Genomic DNA, 10,386 nt, shown 5'->3' with positions numbered 1-10,386 from the left:
CATACGCCACCCGCCATATTGGAAGCTTAGGCGCCCGTTTTGCGCCTGAGAAACAGGCACAGCACAATCGACTTTCTGGGCCATTGGCTTGTATAAAGGCTGTTACTGTTTCTGCCCCCAGATATGTGAGCACATCCCTTTAATTTACCAACAATGCAATGTCAGCAGCACTTTAAGGACAAATGAAGGGCAAAGAAACATGGAAAGGGAAGATCGCTGTTTGGTTTTTTCGCACCAAGTGACTTCTGGCTAATTTATTCGCAAATAAAATTCATTCAATTGACAATTTGCAAATGTGAAACTCAGAATAACCAACGACTGGTGACAGCATCAGTACTTCTTCCTGTAGACAGCCACAACCCCATCAACGTATTCTGTTGCCACCTGAGTCGGCAGCATCTCCTTCTGCCACTTCTCCACATATCGCTCCACAACCTTCTCCCACAGCCCTTTGCTCACCAGTTCTTGCACTGAAGCAAGCAGTTTACTTCTGTGTTCACTCTCCTCAGCTCTCATTGTGAAACAGATTAAGCCTCCTGCAAGAGAGATGAATATCTGTCAGACAGCTCCAGGTAAAACATGCACTGGTGAGGCAAGCATTCTCCAAGAACAAAGTTATACTGCACATCCTGCATCACTGCCATCAAAGTTTAAAGAGGAGTTGTCTCAGATTGACTGTGCGTGCACTGCTTGCAGTGTACCAGTCACAGGCCATTCTAACAGTAGGTATCTGCAATATCTCTCCTATCTCCCCTCATGCCCTCGCTGAGTTCATCTTGACTCACCTCTTGCTCCCTCGATCCTATTCCCACCAAATTACTGACCACCCAACTTCCCTTCCTGGCCCCCATGTTAGCTGATACTGTTAACGGTTCCCTCTCCTCAGGTACTGTCCCCCTCCCCTTCAAATCTGCCGTCATCAACCCCCTCTTCAAAAAACCCACCCTTGACCCCTCTGCCCTTGCAAACGACCGCCCCATCGCCAACCTCCCTTCCCTCTCCAAAGTCCTTGAACGTGTTGTCGCCTCCAAAATCCGTGCCCACCTTTCCCACAACTCCATGTTTGAATCCCTCCAATCAGGTTTCCACCCCTGCCACAGTACTGAAACGGCCCATATCAAAGTCACAAATGATATTGTACGTGACTGTGACTGGGGTAAACTATCCCTCCTCATCCTTCTCGACCTGTCTGCAGCCTTTGACATGGTTGACCACACCATCCTCCTCCAACGCCTCTCCTCCGTTGTCCAGCTGGGTGGGACTGCCCTCCCCCGGTTCCATCCTATCTATCCAGTCGTAGCCAGAGAATCACCTGCAATGGTTTCTCTTCCCACTCCTGCACTGTTACCTCTGGAGTCCCCAGAGGATCTATCCTTGGTCCCCACCTATTTCTCATCTACATGCTGCCCCTCGACGACATCATCTGAAAACACATCAGATTCTACATGTACGCTGACGACACCCAGCTCTACCTCACCACCACCTCCCTCGACCCCTCCACTGTCTCTGATTTGTCACACTGCTTGTCCGACATCCAGTACTGGATGAGCAAAAATTTCCCCCAACTAAATACAGGGAGGATCGAAGCCATTGTCTTTGGTCCCCGCTGCAAACTCCATTCCCTAACCACTGACTCCATCCCTCTCCCTGGCCACTGTCTGAGGCTGAACCAGACCGTTTGCAATCTTGGCGTCCTGTTTCACCCTAAGATGAGCTTCTGACCACATATCTGCTCCATCACCAAGACCGCCTACTTCCACCTCTGTAACATCGCCCGTCTCTGCCCCTGCCTCAGCTCATCTGCTGCTGAAACCCTCATCCATGCTTTTATTACCTCTAGATTCGATTATTCCAATGCTCTCCTGGCCGGCCTCCCATCTTCCACCCTCCATAAACTTGAGCTCATCTAAAACTCTGCTGTCTGTATCCTAACTCGCACCAAGTCCCGTTCTCCCATCACCCCTGTGTTTGCTGACCTACACTGGCTCCCGGTCTGGGAACGCTGTGAATTCAAAATTCTTTTCTTTGCTTTCAAATCATTCATGGCCTCACCCCTCCCTACCTCTGGAACCTTCTCCAGCCCGACAACCCTCCGAGATCTCTGCGCTCCTCCAATTCTTGCCGTTTGCGCATCCCCGATTTAAATCGCTCCACCATTGGAGGCCTTCAGCTGTCTAAGCCTAAGCTCTGGAATTCCATCCCTAAACCTCTCTGCTTCTCTCTCCTCCTTTAAGACGCTCCTTAAAACCTACCACTTTGATCAAGCTTTTGGTCACCTGTCCCAATATCTCCTTATGTGGCTCGGTGTCAAATTTTATTTGATAATCGCTCCTGTGAAGCGCCTTGGGACATTTTACTATGTTAAAGGCGCTATATAAATGCAAGTTTTGTTGTTGTTGTTGTATAACTCTGGGCAGACTGACCTGCTCTAACAGCAGGTACCTGCAGTATTACTCTGGGCAGACTGACCTACTGTAACAGCAGGTACCTGCAGTATTACTCTGGGCAGACTGACCTACTGTAACAGCAGGTACCTGCAGTATTACTCTGGGCAGACTGACCTGCTGTAACAGCAGGTACCTGCAGTATTACTCTGGGCAGACTGACCTGCTCTAACAGCAGGTACCTGCAGTATTACTCTGGGCAGACTGACCTGCTCTAACAGCAGGTACCTGCAGTATTACTCTGGGCAGACTGACCTGCTCTAACAGCAGGTACCTGCAGTATTACTCTGGGCAGACTGACCTGCTCTAACAGCAGGTACCTGCAGTATTACTCTGGGCAGACTGACCTGCTCTAACAGCAGGTACCTGCAGTATTACTCTGGGCAGACTGACCTGCTGTAACAGCAGGTACCTGCAGTATTACTCTGGGCAGACTGACCTGCTGTAACAGCAGGTACCTGCAGTATTACTCTGGGCAGACTGACCTACTGTAACAGCAGGTACCTGCAGTATTACTCTGGGCAGACTGACCTGCTGTAACAGCAGGTACCTGCAGTATTACTCTGGGCAGACTGACCTGCTCTAACAGCAGGTACCTGCAGTATTACTCTGGGCAGACTGACCCTGAAATAGCAGCAGGTACCTGCAGTATTACTGATTGTAGGATAATTGCAGGCAAATGTTCAAACAGTAGGATTTTGAAAATGGACAACATAATTATAACATGCCCATCCTTCACCTCCTAGAAATTTCTATTTGCAGGCACATGACTGTAAAAGGAGCTTTCTATGTAGAAATAGACATGTTGCCTTGAGCTGTTGCCTTGTGGCAGCCATCCTGTTTGGGTTGCACTTCCCAATGACGGACCGAACGATCTTACGAGGAGGGGCCTTTCTGCTCACCTGATTTGGTGACTCTCAGCAGTTCTGGAAGGATGCTCCATGGCAGATGTTGTTGAGCTATTCCTCCAACAACAGTCACTAAATCATAGGTACCTACAACAATTCAATCCAACAACGGAGAGGCTTGTTAGACTCTGCACTGGCAAACTGTTACCTGATCTCAAGTAACAAAATGAGAGAAAACATTTTTTAATAAGTCAAGTTCCCTTTAAACCCAATCAGAAGACCCCGCTCCTCTATCGGTGGATGTGCTCTGAGGGTCTCTGAAATATTTGGACCCGAGCTCTTCCAAGGGCCCACTCGTGAGGCAAAGGCCATGAGTAACTGAACCGCACAGGCCAGCAGGGCCCTGCTGATGCAGTCAGCAGATCCCACTGGGATTAGCATTAGGGGCATTACACGGGTCTCAGGAGGGGGATGTCAGACTTCAGACAGCACATCATTATCCAGTGACCCCTGCTGGAAAGTGAGTGCATGTAGACCTTTGATGAGGGCAATATAAAGCTGAGCGGTGATACCCTCCAGGGTCAAATAGCCAGCTGAAACTCACTGTCACACATAAAGGATAACTACTTGGGCAAGGTACTGGAGGAGGCTGGTATCTGTGGAACTGTGTGCCAGGATGTTTAGTGCCTTCAGGAGAGGATAAGGGAAAATTAGAGAGAAAGGAAATCCAGAAAACACTCAGACCCTCTCAATCATACAGAGAAAGAGAAAGAGGGAGAGAGAGAGAGAGAGGAAGAGAGGCGGTAAGAGAGATAGAGAGATATAGAAAGGGGGAGACAGAGGGAGAGAGAAGGTGAGTAGGAGGCTAGACGCAGCACGTGGGGGCAGTAGTTCCGACAGTCTGCCTCTCTTCCGCAGCATCCTCCACACCCGGAGAGGGAGCACACGGTGTCTGCCGGTGCGTTTGGGGCTTTCCGCGACCAGTGGGCACCGCAGGGACTGGAGTGCATCATCGACACCAATAATAAAATTATGATTCGATTCCGGTTTCATTTGATTTATATTTGATCAGTCAAGATGACATGGAAAATCCATGTGCCTAATCCCACCCCCCCAACCCTATAACCAGAAAAAAAAGAAATGAAGAAAAGGTGAGCAGGAGAGCGAGAGAAAGGGAGAGGAGATGGAGAGAAAGTGAGACAGAGAGGGAGAGAAAGGGAGAAAGATTTTCTGTCCTCTTATCTTTAAAAGGAATAACTGGTACACTAGAGATAGATTTTTGATGGGATGTTCCATCCAGCGAACCAACTGTTTTATGGTTCACCTTTAATTAAGACAACTTAAATGCAAACAGTAACATTGGGGTGTTAATACTAACTGGTCTCTAATTTACCCTCCAGTTCCCTGGTAGAAGTTGTGTATCTGAGAAGGGATGAAAAATAGTGCCCAGAGCTTTGGGCACAATCAGTACTTGGGCGCAAATTGTGCCCGAAAATTGCACCGCCCGCATTTTATTGCAAGTTTCAGATAAAATGTATTAACATAATTACTAACGTAAAATCTTCCATGTATCAGAGCAATCCAGCAGCTTAACAGAACATAATCATTTATTCTTTTTTTTGCAATAAAACATATTCATTGATGCATTTAGGGTGTATTTAAGAGTGGTGACCTGGTGCAGTTTTATTAAGACAGCTGAAAATGGGTTTATCATCAAAAATAAGCCTTTTTAATCAAAGTCTCTGGTCCTCTACCTGTGCGAAACCCGATTTTAAATCACTGAAAATGACTTTAAAAAACTATACTGAAGCATTTACTACTTTCATTGGTGTACACCAGTCAGTTTCTTAGTAAATTAATATTTTGTAATATTTAATAACATTTAAACCGTGCCTACTAGTGCCTTTGCGCCTAAGAAAACGAGCTTAATTTGAAGACCCTCCTCGAACAGGTGCAATTGGCAGAAACTCACCATCCTTGTTATTTCGATCGGGGGGGGCGTGGTCTGTTTTGTGGGCGGGGCCGGCTTCAGCGTGATTTTTTTTTAGCCAGCGCTGGACGTAAAATGACACCCAGTGTAAATTGAAATTCTGCAATGTTTGCCCTGATTCAGCTGGATTGTGCTGAAAAAGCCAGCAGGAACTCTGGACCAATGTACTTACTATATCATCACCATCTCTTCATCCTTCACAATTACATTCCCTCCTTCATCTCTGCCCTCTCTTTAACTGTTCTTTTACCTTTTATATGCTTATAAAAATCCTTACTATTTCCTTTATATTATCTGCTAACCTTTTTCCATATTCCCTTTTAACCCTTCTAATCTCCCCATTCACCTCACCACTCCACTTTCCACATTCCTCATGATGTTCTTCAGTATTGTAGCCCTAATCTCATCACTTGCCTCCCTTTAAGTTTCAGTTTAGTTTTAATCTTTCTATTTATCTATTCTTTGATGCATCTCGTTTCACCTTATAATCGATCCATCTCATATTGAAGATTTCCTGCTGCTGATCTGTCGACTTGTTTGTTGACTTTTCTGCCCTGTTGATGGGTCAGATCCCTTTTAATTGCACTGAACTTTGCCTCATTCCAGTATCCTTGCCTTTGACTCGACTTTGTCCTTTTCTATTTTCACATTGAATCTATTTTATTGCCTCTATTTCCCAACATCGGTTATTTTTCCCAACCTCATTTGCAGAACTAAAGCTAGCAACATTTTCTCGCCTCGTTAAAAGAAGACCCAAACCTCAGAAAGATCATCCGACAGAATGAAGAGGACTATTTCCTAGGGCCTACGGGTATTGTTCAAATGAGGTAGAATCAGTTAGTTACCTGCTTTTACAGGCAGTGGTTTATCTGCAGTTACCAAGCAATGTATCAGACTCTGATACATGCCATTGGATTCAGCCAACTTCAGCATTTCTTCACTGCCATCTATTCCATGGATGTTCTTAAATCCCAGTTTCTGCAACTAAAGAAACCAGGTTTGTTTAAATTTCATGCTATCCAGAAGCCTCTGATAGTCTATTACGCTTGTCTCCATGGTATTTTGTAAAGCTCCACATGAAGAACTAACTGTGCCACACAATTTGGAGTCCTAGCATCTACACTGCTTCGTATTTTGGTCAGGAGGAGATCATTTTGGGCACTTTCACCAACTGCAGCTAACTGAAAACAGATTTGTGACAAAGAGCGAAGTATTTTTCTCTCTGATGTATCATGTGGTTGGCTTCCCTCTTTCTGTCATGGGCTCCAAATACCAGTCTCATTTACAGAAAATGGCCAAGCTTGTTTTCATACCCGATAGCTCCAGAACACATTTTAGGGGAGATTTTCCTGCATCTGTGCCCAGCCGTGCTGGATAGCCTGGGTGCAGTGGGTATGATAGTGGTACTGGACTAGCTATGCATAGGTTGTGAGTTCAAATCCCACCATGGCAAGTTGGGAAATTGAATTCATTAAATTTGGTGATTTGTGGGCTGGCAGCAGAAAAAGTGACCATGAAACCTGCCAGATTGTCATAAAAACCAAACTGGTTCATTAAGTCCTTCAGGAAAGGGAATTTACTACCCCTACCTGGTCTGGCTCACATTCTCAAGTTCCACACTACATGACTGACTCGGGCAGGCTGAAGGATATGTCTATAAAACAACTGCCTGATTTTCCTCTAATAATTTAAATGAAGGATAAATGGAGCAGTTCCTTTACAGATGTGTATTCTAACCCACTTGATTTTCAGATATCCACTGTGCCTAAACATGGACCCAGGAAAATCTCCCCTGTTATGTCATCAACTGATATCTGAGGGAGGGGCCCAGCCATTTAATTCAAATACAAGCATGCCGTGGGTTTAGTTTGAATATATGCTTGGTTGACAGATCTATTTGAGTTTAAGAGATACAAATTTTTCTTTGCCCAGGGCAATTTTGGAAAGCCCATCTCAGCCTGTCCTGTTCCAATTGAGCAGTCATTGGGAGCTTTTAGCGAGATATAGAGACCCTGCAATATACATTCCAGCATCTAGAACTAGGGGGTATAGACTCAGGATAAGCGGTCGGCCATTTAATACTGAGATGTGGAGGAATTTCTTCACTCAGAGGGTTATGAATCTTTAGAATTCTCTACCCCAGAGGGCTGTGGATGCTCAGTTGTTGAGTATATTCAAGGCTGAGATCGATAGATTTTTGGACTCTAAGGGAATCAAGGGATATGGGGATCAGGCGGGAAAGTGGAGTTGAGATTGAAAATCAGCCATGATCCTACTGAATGGCGGAACAGTCTCGAGGGGCCGTATGGCCTACTCCTGCTCCTATTTCTTATGTTCTTACACCTATCTCTTGTCAGAATATTTTAACATGCTTGTGGGGAAGTTTTCTATCTTCACCCACTTCACAGTTTCTCTTCCTCTGCTCATATCCACAATAGCAACAATGTTCAAAAATAAGAAATGTAGTCATTTTAGAACCTTCTCACTATTGCACTAAGCGATGGACAGGTAAGGGCAGGTTGCACAGTTTCACATCAATATCTCTGTGGTAATCGATTACGGTTTCATCGTTTCTTACCCCTTCAGCCACTAATCCTGTTCCACAGGGCACATCAAGGACCAACGCACTGTCTCGATGTTCTAGATACACAGAGTCCACGGTCTCCACACCGAACCTGGGAGCCTGGTAATCCATCACACTCATGTGCTGAGGGCAGAAAGAGATTTCATTAATACAGTGTGGCATCTGAAGAATCTGTACAATCTGTATCTTGGAGCATGGGTGGGGAGGCTGATTCCAGACTTTACCCTGGATTGGGGGAGGCTGGTGACCACCTGCACCTATTGTAATATCGCAGGTGAACTGCCTCCCATTTGCCATCCATTGAATCAACAGATGGGGAATTTTCTATACAAAGCCGAGGTTACCAAACCCCCACCACTTCTCAGAAAGCTAACCCCATGAAGGGTTTTGGTTCGATTTGTGTCATGGGTGTCACTTGTCACAATGCTGACTGTACATTGATGCCACCTCCTGTGTTATTTATATCTGACCTCCCTCCTTCTCCAGTACGGTAGTTCTAATTCCGTCTTTCCCTCTTTCAGTAACCCCTGCTCTCCCTTCACTGAGTGTTCCTGTTGTTAACCGGTCCCATGATCCTGCAACCCATCAACAATCTGATCCCATGGACACTCACTGCTGTCTTTTACTGTACCTGGTAACAATAATGATTAAGGTTAGGGGTAAAGTGCGGTGCAGGAGGGGAAATCTGGCTTGAAGAGAAGAACAGAGGTCATCTTAAATAGGAATTTTCCAGGCTGGAACACATTCATGAACGGGGATCTCAAGGGATCGGTCTTGTGGGACTTGCTACTTTAACATATTAGTGACATCTCAAGCAAAATCTCCCAGTTTGTAAGTGGTACCAAAAACAGGTATGTTACTGGATTAGTAAACCAAAAGTCTGGACTAATAATCCAGAGATATGAGTTCAAATCCAGCCACGGCAGCTGGGGAATTTAAATTCAGTTAATTAAATAAAATCTGGAATAAAAAGCTAGTATCAGTAATGGTGATCATGAAACTACTGGTTTGTTGTAAAAACCCATCTGGTTCTCTAATGTCCTTAGGGAGGGAAACCTGCCGTCCTTATCCGGTCTGGCCTATATGTGACTCCAGACCGACAGCAATGTGATAGATTCTTAACTGCCCTCTGAATTGGCCTAGCAAGCCACTCAGTTCTACAATCTCACTACAAAAAGAAATACTAAGAATAAAACCTGACGGACCACCCGGCATCGGACCACTAGGCACCGAACACGACAAAGGCAAACCAAGCCCAGTCGACTCTGCAAGGTCCTCCTCACTAACATCTGGGGACATGTGTCAAAATTGGGAGAGCTGTCCCACAGACTAGTCAAGCAACAGCCTGACACAGCCATATTCACAGAATCATACCTTTCAGCCAACGTCCCAGACTCCTCCATCACCATCCCTGGGTATGTCCTGTCCCACTGGCAGGACAGACCCACCAGAGGTGGCGGTACAGTGATATACAGTCAGGAGGGAGTGGCCCTGGGAGTCTGCAACATTCACTCCGGACCCCATGAAATCTCATTGCATCAGGTCAAACATGGGCAAGGAAACCTCCTGCTGATTACCACATAACGCCCTCCCTCAGCTGATGAATCAGTCCTCCTCCATGCTGAGCACCACTTGGAGGAAGCACTGAGGGTAGCAAGGGCACAGGGACTTCAATGTCCATCATCAAGAGTGGCTCGTTAGCACCACTAATGACCAAGCTGGCTGATTCCTGAAGGACATAGCTGCCAGATTGGGCCTGGGCGGGTGGTGAGTGAACCAACACAAGGGAAAAACCTACTTGAACTCGTCCTCACCAATCAACCAATCGCAGAGGCATCTGTCCATGACAGTATTGGTAGAAGTGAGCACCGCACAGTCCTTGTGGAGATGAAGTCCTGTCTTCACACTGAGGACACCTTCCATTGTATTGTGTGGCACTACCACCGTGCTAAATGGGATAGATTCAGAACAGATCTAGCAGCTCAAAGCTGGGCATCCATGAGGCGCTGTGGGCTGTCAGTAACAGCAAAATTATATTCTACCACAACCCGTAACTTCATGGCCCGGCATACTCCTCACTCTACCGTTACCAACAAGCCAGGAGATCAACCCTGGTTCATGAGGAGTGTAGAAGAGCATGCCAGGAGCAGTACCAGGCATACCTAAAAATGAGGTGCCAACCTGGTGAAGCTACAACTCAGGACTACATGCATGCTAAACAGCGGAAGCAACATGCTATAGACAGAGCTAAGCGATTCCACAACCAACAGATCAGATCAAAGCTCTGCAGTCCTGCCACATCCAATCGTGAATGGTGATGAACAGTTAAACATCCCCATCCTCAATGATGGCAGAGTCCAGCACGTGAGTGTGAAAGACAAGGCTGAAGCATTTGCAACCATCATCAGCCAGAAGTGCCAAGTAGATGATCCATCTTGGCCTCCTCCCGATATCCCCACCGTCACAGAAGCCAGTCTTCAGCAAATTCCATTCACTCCATGTGATACCAAGAAACGGCTG

The 10,386-nt window shown here is 46.1% G+C and overlaps 1 protein-coding gene across 4 annotated transcripts in view; it reads right to left on the bottom strand.

Annotated features, from left to right (window-relative positions):
- Window positions 1–227: 227 nt before the first annotated feature.
- Window positions 228–10,386, bottom strand: part of LOC137344669 (methyltransferase-like protein 27) — a 46,617-nt gene continuing 36,458 nt past the window's right edge. For all 4 annotated transcript variants that reach the window (XM_068007794.1, XM_068007793.1, XM_068007795.1 and 1 more), the window contains 4 exons: window positions 7,861–7,989; window positions 6,128–6,266; window positions 3,347–3,439; window positions 228–536 (listed from right to left, as the gene is read on the bottom strand). In XM_068007794.1, the coding sequence (XP_067863895.1) occupies window positions 331–536; window positions 3,347–3,439; window positions 6,128–6,266; window positions 7,861–7,989 (567 nt within the window). In that variant the 3' untranslated portion in view covers window positions 228–330. The remainder of the gene's footprint in view (window positions 537–3,346; window positions 3,440–6,127; window positions 6,267–7,860; window positions 7,990–10,386) is intronic.

The sequence above is a fragment of the Heptranchias perlo genome, chromosome 27 (assembly GCF_035084215.1).
Source record: "Heptranchias perlo isolate sHepPer1 chromosome 27, sHepPer1.hap1, whole genome shotgun sequence".
Taxonomy (NCBI): Eukaryota; Metazoa; Chordata; class Chondrichthyes; order Hexanchiformes; family Hexanchidae; genus Heptranchias; species Heptranchias perlo.
Note: the sequence above shows the minus strand (reverse complement) of the source record. Positions and strands in the feature narration are given on the sequence as shown.